Source organism: Balaenoptera acutorostrata, chromosome 2 (assembly GCF_949987535.1).
Source record: "Balaenoptera acutorostrata chromosome 2, mBalAcu1.1, whole genome shotgun sequence".
NCBI lineage: Eukaryota > Metazoa > Chordata > Mammalia > Artiodactyla > Balaenopteridae > Balaenoptera > Balaenoptera acutorostrata.
Genome location: NC_080065.1, coordinates 40925104 through 40947239, shown reverse-complemented (window position 1 = coordinate 40947239; position 22136 = coordinate 40925104). Strand labels below are relative to the sequence as shown.

Sequence of the window (22136 nt, the reverse complement as noted above, 5' to 3'; positions counted from 1 at the left end):
ACATTCTAATTTATAGCTATTGTCTCTGTCTTTAGGGAAATATATATATTATATATGTATAAATATGTCTATATATATTTATATATATAATCTCCAAAATGTAATAAAAGGTATGCATCACAAACCATTTCTATCATTGTATCCTAGTTTTAGTAAAGGTGATATGATAGATTTAAGGACAAGTTTGTATAGTAAATTTAAATAACTATAAATTAAGACAAAACTATTCATAAAGAGCAAGGAATTATTTTTTAATGCAAAATTGCCTTATCTTTATCTAAAAGAATGTTGATGGCACTTAGAATTAAACAGAATCATACTTTGCAGTAAATTCTGGTGTGTATATTTAATAATATCATTACAATTATGTCACAGTGGAAAACATATTTGTTTTTTAATCTTTCATAGTGACAAGTAGAACCTGAATTTTCTGTCAAAAATACATCATCCACTTTAATTGCCAAGAAAATAAGCATTTTTCTATTAACTTCAATGAATATATTTTAAAAATATTTTTTATAAATTATGATGAACAATTTGACAGTCTTTAGAGTTTGTGCATTTTAATTTTGATACTTCAAAGAGTGAATAAATCCAGGTTTCAATTCAAAAATGTGCAAAAGCCAAAATGTGTTAATATGCTTTTCCCTTATATACTTTACTGCCTGACTAGGTAAGATATACACATATCATTGTAAGGGCACAGTGAGAGATTTAGTTAGCAGATTTTAGATTAATTTAAACTGGTTTAAACAAAATATAAATATAAACGCCCAAATGTCTCTGTTATTCAAGATGATCAGGGTGTCAAAGATAAATAGATGTATTACAAAGACAAATATACACACACACACATGCACAGACACACCTCTCAGAGTATTTTGAAAGTAAAAGCCAGTTGCAGAGTCAGAGAAATTCATCATGGTAATGAGAAAATCATCTAAGGTGGTGGAAATACTAGTCCTTGATTTTGATAATTGTGATGGTCAAGGCATTTATTCTCTTTGGCTATCCCAAATTGCCAAAACAATCTTGAGAAAAGAGAACAAAGCTAGAGATATTATGCTCCCTGACTTAAGACAAAGCTACAGGAATCAAAGCAGCATGGTACTGGCACAAAAAACAGATGCCTAGATGAATAGAACAGAATAGAGAGCCCAGAAATAAATCCATGCACTTACGGTCAATTAATCTACAACAAAGGAGGCAAGAATATACAATGGAGAAAAGACAATCTCTTCAATAAGTGGTGCTGGGAAAACTGGACATCTACATGTAATTGAATGAGATTAGAACATTTCCTTTAGGAAATGCTGATTCTTTTTGAAGAGCTTTAGGAAAAGGGGTTACAGAAATATATCTATAGAGGTAGACATATTAAAACTTTTCACCCTTGTTAGTCTTAAATAAAAATGCATGTTTTTCTTTCTAAATAAACTACTGAGCATAATACAAAAATCTCTTCTATAAACTCTTATACTACGTAAATATACCAAATGAATGAAATACTGTGGAGTCCAGAATCGATGATGATTTTAGCAGAAAACATGACAGTGATTTGTGAGTTTGAATGCTGGGTGAAAGCCCAGATAATAAAAACCTTTTGGACTCCTCCATTTAGAACTTGTCAGAAATACTGAATTCTACTGAGTTTAACTCTTGCCAATTCGATAGGAATACATCCAAATCTGCAGTTTTTTAGAGTGAATTTTGGCTCAGCCTAGGTGTCTGTTACAGGGTTAGCCCATTAGCTCAAATTCATAATGGTTCTGGAATGCCTTAAAACACAGTGGGATTTATGTTGTTGGATCCAATATCAGAGGAGAACAATATTTTTGGTTAATTCAAAACAGTCTCAAAAATTCAAAACAGTCTGCACCATCATAAAAAGAATACTGCCAATCCTGCAATATTTTAAAAATTCTGCAAGCATAGCATGGATTCAAACCAAAGAAACCGAGTTCTTCTGTTTAATAACAATTTTATGATTATAGAACATATGAAAATGACCATAAATGTAATTTAAATTATTTTCATACACTTATTATGTATAATCAAAATTTAATTACTAGTTTATTTTACACACTCATTATGCAAGCCACTACTGCATTATTGATACTCAAATAACAACAGAGAAACATATATTTCACTTAGTTTCTACTGGAATTAATAGGAAAATAAATATCAGATTGAAATCATTCAGATTTTTAAAAATGATATGTTATTTTTGAGTGACACCTGTATTGCAATCTTTGTGTGCTATTTATTTTATATAGACCTGAAACTAAATTAATATTAACAGGTAGTAAATATCACTCATCCATTCTCCAGTCATTCAACATGTTTATTATAATTAACAGTGTACCAAAGACTTTGAGATACTAAGACAGTAAGATATGATCCTCCCCATCAAGTTTATGGAGACAGTGGCAAGAGAGAATCATAGAAGTGTTCAAATATGATGACCAGAAGTAAGTGATGTGGAGACTAAGAGAAAGGGATATAGGGGGCTTGAGAAGTAAGCAGTGGCTGAATCATGAAGGGCCATATATGCTACACTTAGGACTTTCGCCTTTAAGTCAAAGGAGCAATTGGAGCATTGTTGAAGATTTCTAACCAGGAAAGTGATGTCATCATATTTGTGTTTTAGAAAGAAAACTCTAGTTGCAGGGTACAGGAAGGCAAATCTAGAGAGATGCAAATAATTTAGGAAGTTTTGAAATAACCCGTGTGAAAGATGAAGATTGTCTGAATTAAGGATTTTGAAATTTAAGAACTTCTACAGAGGAAGATTTATAGAATGTAGTTACTAATTGAATGTGGAGGGTGAGGGAACAGAGTAAGTCTGGCATAACACTGATGAAAGGCTACTTTGAGGCTTGATATGCATTAGTCCCTGCAAAGAATTCAGCTGGGATGTGGAAGGTGGGAGATACAATTTTGGACATCTTCAGAGTAACTGGATTGTGGGTTTTAAAATTAAGAGGGTTGTCTTCAGTACAGGTCAAGGTAATGGAGTCCCCTGACTCTAAGTAATAGTTGAAGTTATGGACGTGGAAGGATCCCTTAGGGAAAGTGTGTAGAGTGGAAACTGAGTAATTTCAACTCCTAGAGAAAGCAGAGAATGTGTAGCTTAAGGACACTGAATAGAACTGACCAGAGAAATGGGAGTAAACAAGGAGCAATGAGGAACGTTGAATTATCAGAAACAGAGAAAACAGAGTGTCAAGGAGTAAATATAACTTGGTGAATATGAAGGAAGGTCAAGCAAATGAGATTTGGAAATTGTTCAATGGATGGCAACATGAGATCTATGCCAATTTTACCATGAATGTTTTCAGTTGATAGATAGGTGACACCAGGTTCCAAAATGTTTAAAAGTTGAATATAAGGAGAAAACGTGAAGAACGTATTAACACACTTTTAGTATATTTGAGAAGTAGATGTTATTAAAGTGGATGGAGTAGAATATACGTACACTGTACAATTTTTTAAATACATGTAGTAAAGATTTAAGCATGCTTAAATGCTGATGAGGAAAAATATAGAGAAGAGTCTGAGAAGGAAGAGAAGGGATAATTAATAAAGCAAGGTCACTGAGCATATAGTAAGATTAAAAAAAAAAACAGAAAAAAGAGACATGTCATGCTGTAAAAGCAAGAAGGAGAAAGGATGCAAATGTGTTTGTAAATGACAGTATATTTTCAATAAAATAGGATGTTAAATATTTTCTTGTGATGAAGTGAGCAGGCAAGGTGTGGTAGACTTTGGGAGACCTGGGAAAGTTTGCAAATCAGATAGGTGCAGTCTAGGGACATGCCAATCTCATAAACAGCACTGAAAACCTAGTTGATTTTAAAACCGTGAGCTAGCTGTGCAGTTGTGGGATTCTCTCTAGCAGTATATAGAAGCTCATATATAAGAGTGAGCATGTGGACCCTCAGTTAATCTTGAAACAGGATATTACCATGAGAATAGAACAGAGGAGAAGAGAATTGACAATTTTGATAAGATACTTGTTGAAATAATGGATTTTTGTGTCAGACTGCATAATGAAGGAAATGATGAAGAGCAGAGTAGAAAGTGGAAGAAAACAGAACTTTTCAAAGACTACTCATCTCAGACAATTGAAAAAAAAAGTTCAGTGAGAGTAAGACAATGAAAAATAACTAGATAGAAAGATGTCATCAGAGAATTAATTTTGCTAATTAAAACCTTGAATAAGGACAAGCTACAATGATGACAATGTCTATATGGATATTGATCATGTAACTGAGATGTGACAAATGATGACATATTCTGGAATCACTAGGTACCAAAATTACAAACAAAATTTGTGTATACATTTATTTCATTACAGGTACATGATAAGAATTCTCTTCAAATCAAAATCTCCATTCTATTATCCACAAAAAAAAAAGAATTTGGAAAAATATATAATAATCCCAAAGTTTCCATTTAGTAAACTGTGTCACTTATTTCTAAACTGGGAATTCCTTCCCTCCCTCCCCCCTCCTTCCTTCCTTCCTTCCTTCCTTTTTTCCTCCCTGTTCACTTTCTTCTATTTTGTAAACATGCATTGAGTATTTGCTTTGTGAATGCAGTCCTTGACCTCTAGGGGCTCACAATCCAGCGAGGACACAAATATATAAACACATAATTATAGTCAAGTATCAAACACTTTTAAGAGTTATAGACTAGACCCTATGGGAGGAAGCTCTTAATTCTTTCCCTGGAGAGGTCAAACAAGTCTTTCCTGAGGAACGTATGTTTGAGCCAAGTTTTGAAGTGTGAATAAGCTCATCAGTCAGAAAGGGGATAGAAGGAAAGAAATTATACCAGGAGAGAATATTATGTAAATGGATGCAATCATGTTGTGTAAAGGGTACTACTATGACAAATTTGGTCTGCCTGCAGTATGGAATACCTACAGAGGAAGGGTGAGAGGTGATAGTGAAATGGTAGACAGAGGGCAGATCACAAGGGGCCTTTGGAGTTTGGACATCATGAAGATTCTCTGGATTTCTAACAAAAGTTCAAGCAGCGAACTTCCATGATGAAGTTTGAGTCATAAAATGGTAGCTCTGTATGCCAAGTAGACTATATTTTCAAAGAAGATGAGACTGGAAATTGGAGATATGAGGTAATTAATGTTGAAAAAACAACGAGAAACATGAATTAAATCAATTACAACAAAGCCTAACATAATTTTGTGAATGGGAGAGGGACTTGACAACGTGATTCTAAATATATTTTTAAATATGTGCATGAAATACAAACTATTTACAAGGAGAATTATTGAGAGTGGGTAACTTAGAGGCTGAAAAATATGCTACAGAGATAAAGTAATCAATGACCTATTGGCATTTGAATAGATGAACAGCTCTTTGGAACAAATCAGTCAGTCCAGAAAGAATATGTAACTATGAATTTGAGTTGTATAAGTCCTTTTATATTAGGGGTTTACAGAAAGGATACATTATAAAATAAAGATTTCTGATTCCAGAAGATAGATAAGACACGTAGGTGGGCCTTCTGTCCCTCTTAAGACTCCAGCACGATTAAAGAATCAAAGTGAAAAAAGGAATGTGTGTATAAAACAGAAGGGAACAAGAGCAGGAGACTCTTATCTAGAAGAGAAAGTCCTCAAATTTTTTAAAAGATTGAAAACCAAAGGGAACAGAACAAAGGATGGCACAAGGAGAGAAAATCACATTCTGGAATATGCTACAAAAGGGTCTGCAGAGGAAGTGAGAGCCAATCTGTACTGTGAAACCTCTGAGACATTTGGAGTTGGAGTTAGAATGCATAAGGCAGAATGTAATTGAGCAGTAGGGCTAACACAGGAAGGGTGCTTAATTTAAGGTCAAATGACAACTCTATGAGTCATTACTCATAACCCATCTCTCACCCCCCTACACACACACACACACACACACACACACACAAAGAATTAGGGCAGTTTTCACTTATCCCCATGTAAAATTTCTCTTCTTTTCACTAAAGAAATTAAACTCGTAATTGGGGAAAAATACAGTTTCACTAGACAGTGGGAGGAATGGAGTCAAGTCTTCAAATAAAGTGAAGGAAGTGATTTTCAATCTAGAATTCTATACCCAGACAAGCTATTGTTAAAGGAGTAGAAAAGAAAGATGATCTCACCCATGTCCCTACTGCCCTAACCATATTCCCACCCCAAATAAAGGTATAAACTGAGACTAAGTATGACTACTACAAGATGTGTTAAAGGAAACAACAATTATGAGAGTTCTGCAGGAGGTCTAGAGAAAAATGAATCCTGCTTAAAACAGGTGGGTGGTCTCTGGAGAAAAAAGAGTTTGTGTGTGTGAGTGTGTGGTGAAGGTGATGCCATAAGCACTGAAGAATCCTGAGCCTAACATTGTATTTTGCATAGAGCCATTATTTGATAGGTGGGTTTTGGTGATAAGAAAAATCAGATTTATACAAAAATGGCTTACTGCTTTTAAGAGTCCTTCCACATATAACAGTTTATGTACTTCTTATAATAATTCTGATACTTAAGTATTTTCAACACTTTGGTTGGTCTGCCAAGTACCGTGAAGCACCATTATCTGAATTGATGAAGCACTATAATGCATGCTTAGTTCTGGAAGGTGTCCAACTAGTGAATCTGAAACCATGCCATTTTCCAATAGATCAAATCTTACTCAAATGTTTCTTGGGTCGCTAGCAACTTTTCCAACTCTTGCTTATTTTTAAACTTTTAGTTTCTGGGAATTCTCTGGTTGTCCAGTGGTTAGGACTCTGAACTTCCACTCCAGGGGGCCCACATTCAATCCCTGGTGGGGAAACTAAGATCCTGCAAACCTCATGGCGTGGCCAGAAAAACCCCAAAATAATAAAGTTTTCGTTTCTTTTTAGGAGGTTGCAATAATAATATATCTTTCTCACTTATTAGGTTTCATCAAATGGCATAGGGTGATTTATTCACTAAGATTCTTAGTTCTATTTTACTGGCTTCATACCCAAAATCATGTACTTAGTGCTTTCTTTCCAAGGCATTTGCCAAGACAGTGAACCAGCACCACTTCCTCTTCCAGAGCATCACTGACACAAATCCACTCAAATAAATTAATATTTCAAATTTGACTGGCTCATCTAGCCAGAGCAGCTAGCTGACATGCCAGTGCATGATGTAACTCTGATGGCCACTACTAAAAAATTGTGAAGAAGCATCTTCATCTTAACAGTCTCTTTCAGAAGTCAGCGTCCCTTTCTCTTGTTTCCCCTGTTGACTTATGGCAAATGGTAGAATGTGCTGGTTGCACATGACCATTCATGCATGATGAATGGAGGCTGGGGATGTTGAGAAAGACACTGTGCAATTTATCTAAATATGATGGCCTCTACCACGTTTTATTTTACCATGCGTTTATATTACCATTCATTTTATTATACTTTTATTTATTTGTTTCATCAACAAAGGCGTAGGGAAATTACTTATATAAAATAATGTTTTACCTCTGGTTTCTCTTCCATTTGGCGTGTGTGTGTGGGCGTGGGAGTGGGTGTGTGTGCAAGATGTTGGCTTGTGTGTTTCACTTTTTAAAAATTTGTACTTTTTATTTCTAAAGTAAAGGTATTATGGAATTTTATGTGTAGAATGTACTTCAGAGTTCACTTGCCGCATTTTCTTTCTTTTAGTTGAAAAACCAAGGCAAATTTTTAGAAACTGATTAATGCAGAACTTCAGTCTTATGGTTTAAAATTATGCATTTCCCCAATAGACAAGTTTCTTAAGTCCTTACATGGCAAAACTTTTGGTTAGTAAGTGTCTTTTGATTTCATCTTAACTTTGGTACTTAACAAAATAATTGCTCAAAGATTTGAAAACTATATATTAGGTGTGAAACAATTTAATGTTCCATGCAAATGTATATGACAATTTTAAAGATTTTTACCACACTGCAAACACTGCAATTTTCAATATTTTCAGCCAAAATAAATTGGTTGAGATGCCAAACATTTATCATCACTTGTGAATTTAACAAATTACACGATGTGAGACCAAAAATATTGAAGTAGATTCTTTCTCACAGAATGTATAGAAAATGGAAGATATAACAATATATAATATTATTTTGGGGGTATACTTAAAAATATAGTATCAAGAGACCACTAGTGGACAAGTTAATGGAACTTGATTAACTGAAGATTAGTACAAAAATTCTTTCTGGATAGATATATGAATAGAATGGAAAAATATGTCATATTCTTACTTGATAATTTCAAAGCAATTCAACAGTTGTTTATTGACTATGTAATATCTACAAGATACTATCTATGGGAAAACAGTTTACAGAATATATAAAATGAGTTTAAACATCCTCTACTTGATTTGCTTTTATAGTTCAGTTACCAGAGATTGTACACTGAAGTGGTCTCTGTTTTAAGAGTGTTCATTATTTAGATGAATTTTAAAATACAAATTTCTGACTTGAAGTCTCCAAAATAAAATATCTGTTCTTAACAACATTAGGTACATTTCTCTATTTCTTTGTATGGTGTATTTTTCAAAAAAGCATAAATTCAAAAAGCATAAATTCATGTGATTGATTTTGTATACTGAGGAAATGAACTACATAGTAATAAAAACTAGAATACTTTTACTATCTGTAGATCAAAATGCAGAGATAACTAAATTTGTACTTATTGGAGCATGTAACATATTACAAATATGCTAAGAGAGCAGTTATACAAAAGAGACAGAGCAAGCAAAAGATTGACATGAAACTGTAAAGATAAAAATGGGAGTATTATTAGCATTATGTTATTTCTTAAATGAAATATTCCCCAATCCTCTTCAAAAAGTACAATGTTAGAGAAATATCATTTGAAATTAATTCACAAGAGCTAGGCAGAATTGATAGAATATTGCTAATTAGTTTGATTTTTCACCCTCTTTCTCTACACATACACACAAGCACACATACACACACTTACATAGCTACTTAACGATTGTTTTCTTGATTATCATTATGCCTGTGTACTAGACAATAAAAAGAGAATATTTAGGTTTTTTTTATTAAAAATAACTGTATTTGAATTTTCCAGGCAAGATTTGCAAAAAAAAGTTCAAAAGAAAATTAATCATATTTCATTAAATCGATATCTTAGTGCTAACTGCATGAAAGTAAGTGCTGACTTAGTGAAATTAAGTGTGTGTTAAGCAGCAGATAGCCTTCATACAACCATCATTAAAATAAGTTTTAAAGATCCATCATACAATATGTGTTTGTTTTTATTTTCTTCACTTAAATATTTTAGTAGTTGCACAATTTGTATATATTGTCTACATCTACTGCCATTTGAAATTTGTAATAGAGGCATAGACAACGATCTTAAATTGTTTAATTTAATTAATTTTTTTTTTTCCATAGTACTAATCCATTCAACTCTCTTCTTAATAGGACCATTTTCAATATTCATTTGTAATTTTATTTTCCCCATGTGTAAGCTACTTCTTAAAGTAAATTAAGCACATGGGGTTTATGCTTGCTTTTTCATTTTTCTAGGGCACTGTCCAATAATTAGATGTTCTGTTATACTACACAGTCCTCATATAAGTTAAAAAGATGTATTACTTTTTCCTAAGGAGTTTTAAAAATGTGACGATTTGGGTATATTCAGTTAACAAAATGTAACCTATCATAAGCATTTTTTGTTTCTGACCTATTGCCATTCGTCAGATGATACTGACTTGAAATTCCAAGGAAAATGAGTGATCTTAGTAGAAATGCTCATCTCAGTTAGGTACTCATTAACATTGACCCATTTATGCAAATTCACTGTTAGATGAGTAACCTCTGTGGGAGAAAAAACATTTGCTGATCAAAACTCTGTACCACCAGACATTGTGCTTCCCAGTTTTCAAGGTTTGTACTTTTATAGTTTCCACTATAACTGTTTCCTATTGTTTCCTACCAAAAATCTTCAAAGAATCCATATTATTTTATCATTTTTCTTATGTTTTCTTCATAACTCGTGATCTTTGCTTTTTCTCAGGCTAGTAAGGCTAACAAAGAGCAATTTTTGCATGAAGAGATACTTTTTCTAAATGTTTAGTATAAGGAATTAAAATCCTATGTAAAAATATGTATGATTGGAAATGGCTGATATATTTTATAGTATGAAAGTAATGAAACAAATTCCTAAAGTCTAGGTGATAGTCAAGATAAATCATAGTTAAGAAACATGACAATTTTTTTACAACTAAAATAGTTAAAATTCATTTCTTTTTTATTATATATATATATATTTTTTTTTTTTTTTTGTTAAAGAACTATATGGGCATGATCAAAATAACACATGCATAGTTAGCTATATATCTTTGACAGTCATGATTGATAACTAGTATATTCTATTCCATAACTATACTTCTGTAAGTATGTGGTTGTTATGACCTTATAAGTACTGTTTAGTTTACTGCAGAGTTATGTGATAAAACATAGCCTTCTCTATAGTTCCGATGATGTAATATCTGTGCCACTTCAAAAAGAATGCTCAAATAGATGCACTTTTTTTTTAAAGTTTCATTCCCACATTTCAGGAAATGAAGTCAGCCTTAAATATCTCTACATTCCCCTAATATGTGGGGAGGAGGGAGAAGGAAAGAAGTACAGGGTAGCTATGACACATACGTCCTTCAGGAAGTCAGATTTTGTAGCAGGTGGTAATTTGCACATGTAACTGTGAAAAGAAAACCACTTTACCCATTAGGGCAGGCCTGCTCTCTTTCTGTCTCAAAGTTCCAGTGAGGAGAGTTTTTTTGAGAAGCTAAACTGAGAAGAATATAAAGGAAAAAAAATTAGGAAAGTACCTAGGAAGTGAAGATTCTTTTTCAAATTAAAACACTTTGGAGGAAGTGAGAAATTTTATCGTTTCTAAATATACAGAGTAAAACTAGTGTAGAAGAAGTTAACAGTTCTGAGGAAAACGTAATCTAGTAATTATAGTAATTTGATATTGCCGCCATATCCAAGAGGATAAGGGATAAGCAGAAGGCTTGTATTACATGTGTCTTGGTTTTTAAACTTTCATTTTTGTATTAATTCATTTTTGCTGTACTTTACAAAAGTGTCCACAACTGACAAAGGAGAGAGTTGGTTTTCATCACAGATTGAAGAGCTCTGAACTAATTATTTAGGTTCCTGGAGGAGAAAAGAGGATCAGATTAATATCAAAAGACACATCTTTTGATACCAGGAAAAAGCCAGTAAGAAAAGCTGCAGATATATGTTTGCTGGAAAGCATGAGGGATCACAGGTGAAGGAACTCAAACATAAGAATGTGTTTCCTTTGGAAAAGGTAACATTTAAGCTGAAACTCAGCAGGATAGTCATGGTCTTTGGGGACGTGAGAAGAGAGGAAAAAATATTGGATAGATGGTAAGAGGGAAAATCATAGGTACTAAGAATAGAGAAATGCATAGACCAGAGCTGAGGACTTCAAATAGGTTACTGTTTTTTTTTAAAAATGAGTATACACAATCTACGGTTTCCTATCCAGTAATTTTCATTAGCTCAGGTATAGAAAGTGGCCATTTTGATTACTCAGAAGTTGACATTTTGCAGAAAAGGGCAGTGGAAAAATACAGAGTCCTTAATAAATGGAGATGTGTGGTGGGTGGGGATTGAGAGGTTGTAAGATGCCAGGAGTGAGAGAAAGTTATGGGTGGAATAGCCAAATAGAACAGACACTGAAGAGAAGGAATTTTCCTGTTACAGCTAGACAAATTATTGTCTGAAAGTGGCAAAGGGGACCTCAGAAAATGAGGGCATTGACATCAAAACCTAAGGCTTATGAAGTACGAAAGAATTGAACCAACTCCGTTTGAGAAAGTTACCAGAGAAACTGAGTCTTTGGGGAGAGGACAAGGTGCAGTCATAAGTCTCAGGAAAAAGCAGAGAAGGAGAGGAAGAATTTATGATGAGGCTGAGGGTACAAGAGAATTAATCGACAATGTAGGAGGAGTTTTGAAGTGACAGTGGAAAGGAGAAACCCTCCAAGAAGCACTCCACAGCAAGAGGATCTGATAATAGGTAGGGGAAGCAAAGGAGTAGATAACTGCATTTTGACTATGGACACAGGCTGATAAAGATGAGATGCCCAGTTGGTTGACTTTTCTGAAGGTTATGGGCTGGCCATTTGAATGAGATCCTAGACAGAGTAGGGACTGATAAAATTAGCCCAATGAGTGCAGTCATTATCAGTGTTCAAAGAGACCGCTGTGAAGAATACTCTTCTCTCATATACCAGATGAAACCTTCTGCACTTTACCTAAAGCATGGTAGGATAATCTGGATAGTTTTCAAGGTAAGAATTGTAGAAGGTGCAAAAGGACTCTTAAAATATTTATTTTACTATTGATTAGGACTACTACATATTGAATTCTGGATATGTGTTAGCTATGAAATGGACTGAGTTGCTAAATGTTTGTTTTCTTGTATTCTGTGTCAACATGGCATAGAGATACTCCATCTAAAAGATATATCAAGTTATGCAGGTACAAATACATAAAGATAAACCAAAGAACCTGAACTTATTTTAATACCTTAAAAATAAGAATGTTCTGTGTCAAGAGAGCCATTTCTGACCCATTTGATTTTCTTAATGTTACATTGATAAGAATTCTGAAAGCATATTTGAAGCCTTCAATCAATACTGAGATCATAGAAGCAGCCTAACCTATAAATGATTCCCATCTGTGAAATCAAAGACTAAGGACAGATCAATGCATTCCATGAAAAGTCTTAAATTGACCATTTTTTGGTTAAGTAAAACATAGTAAACCAAATAGTTAAGGATTGGTTAAGTCTCACCGATTTCATAGGTGGGTTATTAGATTGAGAGACCCCTGAATCCAGCTTATCAAGAATGAGTGTGGAAGCATTTTGGAATCACTCTGCTCATTTATGGATATCTCCATATAACACAGTTAGGGATTTGACCTTTTAAGAACAGGATAGTTTATACATTGCTCCTGGGAAAAATATTACAAAAAATTATACTTATGGTGAACAAATCTGCAAATATTAGGGCAGGATTTGGGATTTGGAATCAAATTATCTTACTCAGATAATTCTTCCAACAATTCTATCTGGAGTTATTAGACTCCATCTGGGCAGCATTCTAGAACTATAATATTATAAAAGTAATTCAATGAGTATCTGTGACCAGCTCTTTCCTCTCCTTGAAGTCATATGAAAAACACAATGTTCTGAGCTAGGCGAATGTAAAGCACAGTGCCTTCCACTGACATATTTTGTAGTCTAGTTTTGGTGAAAATAAAATTAAAGCACTACCTTTCAAACTTATTTTAATTATTTTTTTTCTGTTGACTCTTGTAAGTACCACTTAAAACATATTGCTGGGGGGTAAGAATGGTTTGTCTTTCTGTTACCCACACTCTGAGCACTCAAATCAGGTTTCAAGTTCAGATTACTTGGAAGGTAGAAAATAATGAAGTTGTTTTTCTTTTTTTAATTCCTTGGTTTAAAACACAAAAGTGAAAACTTTCCACTCTTAAGATCATAAAACGTTACTTTTGCTGTTATTGTTAACCCTCGCAACAGTCTCATTCATTCATTTAATAATTTACTTAACAATTTACAATTGATTTAACAATTTACAACTACAGTTCATTTAACAATTTGAGTGTCATCTACAGTGCTGTTTTTGTGTTGTCAGGTTTACATGGAGGAGCGCTAAGATAATAGATTTAGATAGGAATTTATCACTTTAGGATTTCTACCTCATAGATGGAAAAAAGCTGAAAATATTAATTAATTAATCAGTGATGTTGGCCACTTGATCAGGAAGTTGAGTAAAGTTGCACTGAGACTTATCTTACAAGCTACCCTTAGACAGTAAGAAGTTATGGCTTTGCTTAAAGTAGACCAGATGTTTCCTTCTTTGGTTAGCGTGACTATCTGCAGATGTATATGCTCCATAAGGAAGTAGTCTTCTCATTCCAAATCTTCCATGAGCAAGGTTTTACCAGGGCCATTAATAATCTACCATATGATTCAGCTATCCCACTTCTGGGTATTTATCCAAAGAATACAAGAACACTAATTTTGAAAAGATATATGCACCCCTATATTCAAGCAGTATTATTTACAATAGCCAAGACGTGGAAACAGCCTAAGTGACCATCCATGGATGAATGGATAAAAAAGATGTGGTATACAAATACAGTGGAATACTGCTCAGCTATAAAAAAAGTTGGGATCTTACCATTTGCAACAACATGGATGGACCTTGAGGATATTATTCTAAGTGAAATAGGTCAGATGAAGCAAGATTAATGCCATATGATTTTACTCCTATGTGGGATATAAAAAAATAAAGAAACAAAAAAGAAACAAAATAAATGAAGAAACCAAATCAAACAAAAACAAACACTTAGATACAGAGTAGTGGTAACCGGAGGGGAAACAGCAGGGGGTGGGCAAAATGGGTAAAGGGGATTGACTTTATGGTGATGGAAGGAAACCAGATTTTTGGTGGTAAGCATGCTGTAGTGTATAAAGAAGTAGAAATATAATGTTGTAAACATGAAACTTATATAATGTTACAAACCAAGGTTTTCTCAATTAAAAAATAATAAATATTAAATAAATGAATGAATAAATAAATATCTCAGCAACTGGTCACATGTGAAGTTTATGCCTTCCAGGGTATATTAATTATAAGAGCTCAACAGACAATCAAATCAGGCCCAAGCAACTACACACATTTATGTATGCATCAAAAGTAATACTATATACACTATGATGTCCTTTTGTCAGGTAGATAAATCAGGATGGAGCTACATGGATTTGACTATTTGTAATTAGCTTTTGATATTAACCAGTGTCAAAATAGCCAACTTGCTGTGCCTCTTCCAATGTTAGATTTTGGAATAGCTCCAGAAAGTGAGATCACTTTTGAACAAATAATGTTAAAGGCCAAAAAGGGAGACGGTTTATGAAATTAATTATGTGAGCGCTATACAGCAGAGTTAGTATATAAATCTAGCATGAGTATAGTATACTAACATTGTGAAGTTAGGAATAGAAATGGGGTAGATGTTAGGCTTAATTCTAGGGATTATCCTGTACAATAGGAGTTCAGTAATCACATGGAAGCAAAACAAAAAAAATGTGTTTCTAATATATTATGAAAGGCCTTATAACCCCATTAACTTCCTTTATGAAAATAGTGGTTCTGTTTCTCTGGAAAACAATTTAGAAATAACAGGGTTTTATTAAAGGAATTGGTGAATAACTGTTAGAATATGTTATCTTATTTCAGTAAATAATCACTTAAGATCTTACAAAAAGAATCTAACTCCTGATAAAGAAAGTAGAAAATCCATAAAAGTCAGCTGTACTGAGAATGGGCCCTAGTTCTCTGTAACATCCCAAACTTCATTCTAAACTCTTATAGTTGAATGCCGGTTGCTGCCCATATGTTTATAGTTTACAGATAATTGGCAGACAGTTTCAGATATTGTTTATTTCAGATAATAAGGTTGAAAGGAGATTGGTTTCTTGTTTGATCCAGAAGTTTATGTTCTGCAGTTTTACCCTATTTCTCAACTATGTAACACTTACCCAAAAGACATATTGTTCAATATGTCCATTTTGTCAGGAAATGCTTAGATATAAATATAGAATTCTATTACTAAACAAAAAATGAAATCCATGGTGATTTTCTTTCCCTACTTTAGTAGTAAAAAACTTTTTTATTGTATTTTACTGTGTTACTTTTAATGAAAAGTTATTGATAAAAATTTTGGTACTATTTTATTTTCAAATTCAGTGACCAAGAAATATCAGAGGAAATAACATCAAAAGGACTTTTCTGTGGGTTTGCCAAATACAAAACCAAATTTAAAAATATGTATAACTGATTGACTTTGCTGTAACCTGAAACTTAATACAACATTGTAAATCAACTATACTCCAATATAAATTTAAAAAAACAAAAAACAAGACTTGAAAGTCACATAAAATAAAATAAAATAAAAATATTTTAAAGGAAATAAAATTCTTAATGCTTTAAAATAAATTGCTACTCATATAGCTGTCTGATATCAAAATATGTGATCTGCTGACTTTAAAATCCAGGATCCCAATCTTACTTTAAAAAAAATTCAGAACAGTGTGTACATTCCCACAAAGAAGGATTTTTTTTTTTGCTCGCTCTAATTACTGTGTCAAAAGGAATATTGTTTAAAGAAGGAATTAATGGCTAATAGAAATATATCAAAGTGAAAAACATTTAATTAAAGATAGATTTTCTGATTTTATAAAAGCAAAACCCAGCTGTGCTGTCATGTTACCTCTACACACTTCAGTACGCATTTCTTAAGAATTATAGAAGTTTCCTCACCAAGATATAGTTTCTAAATCAAAGTATTAAATTTGTGAGTTTTTTCCTGTTTCTCAGTTAATTTCTCAATACATGGTGTCCTCATTACTTCAAAAATAGACCATTCTTTTGGTGAATTATACCAAATGTGATCCTAAGTATCTCAAGGTGTCGTTTCTTTGTGTATTTATACATATTTGTTAATTTTATTAACTCAGTAACCCTTTAACAATTATAGATCAGCTCCCAAGTGGGTTTTGGTATTCTAGACTAGGTGAAAATATAAGCAGAAACTGTATTAGCAATGGAAGAGTGATATGAGCTACTAAAGAAAGGATTCAAGTTCTGAATGAGAAGTTATAGATATAAAGCTGTATGTAAGATTCCACTTGTAAAATTCTGATGGAGAATGTCCATTTGTCATAATTTTTTGTGCTTTCTGAAATAATCTAACCTATCATAACGGATTTTGTGAAAATACAAATGAAGTTTCACAGGAAAGGGAAACCTGTAACCTACAGATAATACAATGGAAATAACACTTTTAATTTTTAAAAAGTGCTGCACGGTTGTTTTCTAACCATTCAGAGAACTTTTATCTCAAAAGCCACTATTCACGTTCAATCTGCACAATAAAAGAAGTAGCTCTAACTCATATAGCTATAAAGTTAACTGCAGTTAATTGTCAATCTTCCTTTATGTTTTGCAATTAAACTACTTTTGCTAATGATTTTCAGTCCCTGGGTTATTTTTTTGATTCTTCAACAAATCTATTAACAAGGAATGAGAAGCAGAGAAGCGTGTGCCCATCATTTGTCAAATTTGCTAACTTCTTTGAAGGCACCTTTGCTAAAATGCTTGGAAGGACAGTAAGTGAAAACTACTGGCAAAACCAATGTTCTTTAAAACATGACTCATCGATTTAATGTAGTCATGTCACCTCTGCTCCTCATGGAGAACCCACAGTTGGTGGTAATACTCATAGAGTGCCAGACCTCAATGTAAGGATAAAGACATGCAATCTCTGTTTCTATTTGTAAAAGTTCTTTCTGTATTTTTATTAAATTGATACTTGCACTATATAATGTCAATGTCTACTGACATTGGTAGTATTCTTGACTTTTAAAAATTTGATTATAAGAATTGATCTTATATTTTGGTCAACAGATTTTCCACATGACATATGATCTCGCCAGCGCCGTGGTGAGAATTTTTAACCTCATCGGCATGATGCTGCTCCTGTGCCACTGGGATGGCTGTCTTCAGTTCTTGGTACCACTGCTGCAGGACTTCCCACCAGATTGCTGGGTGTCTCTAAATGAGATGGTTGTAAGTAATTCGTATTATTTTACACGGTGTTTTCTACGTTTTGCCAAAAAGTTCTAAATATTTATGTTAGAATGATCTAATTAGCCTCCATAAATGGTGAGAGAAAACTTAATTTTGCTTCTATGGATATAAAATCAGATGTTTCTGTTTCTACAACTAAAGTTTATTTACATGAAATGTTCCGGGAGATGTATATGTTACAGCCTCTATTTTTAGATATCTCACTCTGTGTATATTGAGACATATTTTATTTCAAAGGTACACATACAAACACACACACATAGAGTCATAGTATTGTACAACATTCTTTTAAAAATGCCTACTGCTTAGAATAACTTCTTTCTTTCAACATGATTTTAGCATTTACTGTGTTCAAGACATGCAATTCTAGGCGTTGTAAACATGCAGACACATTACGTCAGTGTAAATGCAAATGAGATACGTATGACAGGCAATGATATTTCAGATAGTACTTCCTTCTAATGAAAACATCATGGGAAAGATAGCCTTTAAACTTTACCATAGAAGACATGTAAATATAAAAATGTCTGTGAAATAGAAATTTGATTTACATAGGTAGGTGTACTTATATTCACATTTAATTTTAAGAGCATACTTTTTTTTTTAACTTTTTTTTTTAACATCTTTATTAGAGTATAATTGCTTTAAGGAGCATACGTTTTGATATACATAGTGCAACACTCACAAAGGAATTGAAACAATTGTGAATATTTTTAATATATATATTCACAGATATTTGTTCTCTCTTTAAGTTCTCATGTTTTCTTCTTGCATTACACTTTAATTACCTTATATTTAATAAAATGTTATTTAAGTTAACTGCACATCAGAATAGCCTTCTCTTATGTTTCACATTTTATAGATGGTAAATTTTATGAGACTTTCACAGAATTTTAACTTTGGCATAAATCGAACACCCTCTTCTTTTCTGGACTGTTCTATTATTAATTTCATAGATTGTTATTGTAAAAATAACATAGACATCTTAAGAATATACATTTTTGTCTCCTAACCAATGAAGCTCAGGCTTTGTGTTTGAAGGCAAGAGGGGTTTATAACACATGTTGAGAAGAATGTCTTTTTTTCTCTCTTTTGTCTCTTCTTGCCAACGTATTTTTCTCCCTTCCTTCCTCCTTCCCTCCTTTCCTCCATTCTTTATTCCTTTCACTCCTTTCTTTGAGGCCCAATATTCACCTGGATCTCTCCTTCATTTCATTCATATCTGCTTAAATGTCACTGCCTCACAGAAGCCTTCCCTAACCACCCTAATATATTACCCAGTTGGTTTATATTTTATCTTAAAAGAATTTAGCAACACACACGCACATGGGAATGCACACACACACACTTATTTGTTATTTATATTTTTCTGTGTTCCCCACACCGGATCATAAATGCCATTCAGTCAAAGAATTTGTCTGGATTTTGTTCTATACTTTATCTCCACTGCCTACAACAGTGCCAAACACATAATTTGTTGTAACCTAGTCACTTATCATCAAAAGTTTGAGAAATGTTCTATATGGAACTTTCTGTATCTAAAACACAAACCAAGGACTTTGATCAACTCACTTTCCAGATCTGTGTAGTCTCATTGATAATAGATCTGTCACTTTTCTTATCACTGAAGAAGCAAACATAAAGACAGTACCAAGATATTTGGGGATGAGGAAAAAACAACAGCTCTATAAACTCACTGCTGACTGAGTGAATAGTTATAAAAAACACTAACACCACTGCCAAAAGATGATTCATCATTGGCACCAACTAATATTTAAGTTTGCAAATAATTATTATTTTAAATTTTCCCTATGTATCTTTTAAAAAATAGCAATTGTCATTATTGAAAGAGTAAAGGAATTGTTATTAGGTATCCATAAATGGCATATAATTGTATAATTATAATATTAGGAAATATACTAGTTAATATGTGCAGTGGTAAACACATTTAATGAAGAAAAATTTTAACGTCTTGCTCATTTTTCTTTAAATGCCTCCGTATGTGCCCATTTGTGTCTGTGTTTGTTTTTAATCTAACATAGTCAAACCTTTGCTATATTCTGATGTTGAACAAAACACCTTTCCTGAATTTGCAATTTGCTTCTTGGGTTTTTTTCTTTTAGGCTGCAGTTTTACTTAGGAAATTGGCTCCTATTTTCTTTCACATTTATTTAATATTATTTCCACGTCTAACTCTAACGTAGAGCGTAGGAAAGAGTTAAGTCTTACATTCAACTATAAGGACCAGAAATTCTTCTATATTGTGAATATTAGTGATATGAAGGAGAGAATAACCATAAAAAAGACAATTTTTAATCAATAGAGAATCTCAACAGTATCTTTTGACCTTGAAGATATTATTTTCTATCCTAAAGTTATTGAGTTCTCAAAAAACTTCCATCCGTCACAACAAAACAGAGAAAAGTGTATTTACATACAAAGAGGGTTATAAAGGAGAAATGAAAATCCAATATAAGAAAAAAAGCACTCTGTATTTACATATCATGCTTACTGTATACAAACCCCAGTGCTTTGAGAAAGGCTATCTTATTTGGTCCTCACAGCAGAAAAATGAGGTATGCACTATTCTCCTCCATTTTGCAGTTCAGAAAACTGAGATTTTTAGAGGTTAAACTAATTGTTCAGTGTCACACATGTAGTAGATTGTAGAATCAAGATTAGAATGCATATCTATCTGACTCTATAATTTCTGTTCTAAACTACATTAGAATACCTTATGTTGCACAGATTATAGAAAACAGTTTAAAAAAGTAGTTACAAAAAAAAGAAACTTGTAGTCACAGCACACCAATTATAGTAAAAAGTCACTTGAAAATCAGCATTTGAGCTCTGACACTAAAAAGTGGCAAGACTGATATGAGACGTAGATGTAGAAAAACAAAATCAAATTGGGAAGCCAATTTGGATGCAGGACATGATTGATGCTAGTCATTTTGGGGTATGGGCTTGACAATTGTGCTTTAACATTTGACATTGGTACTAAATGATTTAAGATAATGATTAGGTAGAGTGTGCAGCGAATTCCTTATGCCTTCCTTCTTTTCCATATCATGCTCTTAAATGATTTATATTTTTAAATACTATTTTGAATCCTCCTTAACCATTTTTGCATTTATATCTATATTCTTATTTTCATATATATATATTTTAAATCTTTCTTAAACACATTTGCATGTATATCTATACCCTTATCTCTCTATATATTTAAATCCTCCTTAATGATGTTTACGTTTGTATTTATATCCTTATCTATATTTATACATTACTAGCTAGTTATCCATATATGCCCTATGATGAGAAATTCAGAGGCATTGCCATAACTATACTATATCACTAACTGGTAATTTGTTCAATATATTTATTGTTATATTAACTATTTCTAATCTACATTTTATTCCATAGAAGTAAGCTCAATTCTTCTTAGCTAATTCCTTTCCAGTCCTTATAAATTCCACTAAAGTAATTGCTTAAATGCTGTTTTGTAAAAAGTCAGTCACTCCATTTATATATGACTGATTCATTTTGCTGTGCAGTAGAAGCTAACACAACATTGTAAAGCAACTATACTTCAACAAAAATTAATTTTAAAAAAGTCAATCACTAACCATGGTGGGCTACTTGAACCGATGAGGTAAGAGATACTGACTTGGAAAATGCAACCTGAATAGGAATTAATCTTGCTCTGCATTTGTAATATTTGCTTTTGTTTCATTCAAGAAATGTTTGAATTACAGATTTCTGTCTGAATGAAAATCTTGGATTTGCCAGATAATTAATGTTTAATAAGATTAATTTTGAAAATCTTGTCATTCCCATGATATTTTGTGACTATGTTTTAGGTGTATCACACACACTAAAATTGTAACAGTTGATAATTCAAGGGATCAGAGGCAATGGGTTTTTGGTTTAAATTATAAAATATTATAAAATACTCATTTGAGAATCTAACTAAGAAAATAAAAAATACAATGCATCTGAACTTGCATATTAATCTTGACATAATTTAGGGAATGACTTAACAGAATAAAGAAGGATTTGCAGCTAAATAATACATTCCTAGAGCAATGCTTCTCTAATTGAAATCTTCAGGTTTACTGTCAGGGAGTCTACAGGGTTTCTCCCAGCAATCTGGTAAATATATGGATACATGTTGGCAATAGTTCGAAATGTTTCAATGTAAGCATATTATGAATTTAGTATCAACCTAAGTACAGCGTCTGGATTTACCTTTGTGGTTGAAGTGCATTGTGCCATGAGGTGCTATATAAAATAATTCTGGCATATAGGCTTAATAAATACATGATCCATTTATACCAAATGAAGGCTTAATGACATGATATTAGACATGGTACAAATTTTTCACC

General features: G+C 32.8%; 1 protein-coding gene across 1 annotated transcript in view; it reads left to right on the top strand.

Moving 5' to 3' along the window:
- The window catches only part of HCN1 (hyperpolarization activated cyclic nucleotide gated potassium channel 1), a 382573-nt gene that overhangs the window by 189717 nt on the left and 170720 nt on the right, over positions 1 to 22136 (top strand). Inside the window, exon 3 of the mRNA XM_057540919.1 lies at positions 17569 to 17730. Coding sequence (XP_057396902.1) covers positions 17569 to 17730 — 162 coding nt within the window. The remainder of the gene's footprint in view (positions 1 to 17568; positions 17731 to 22136) is intronic.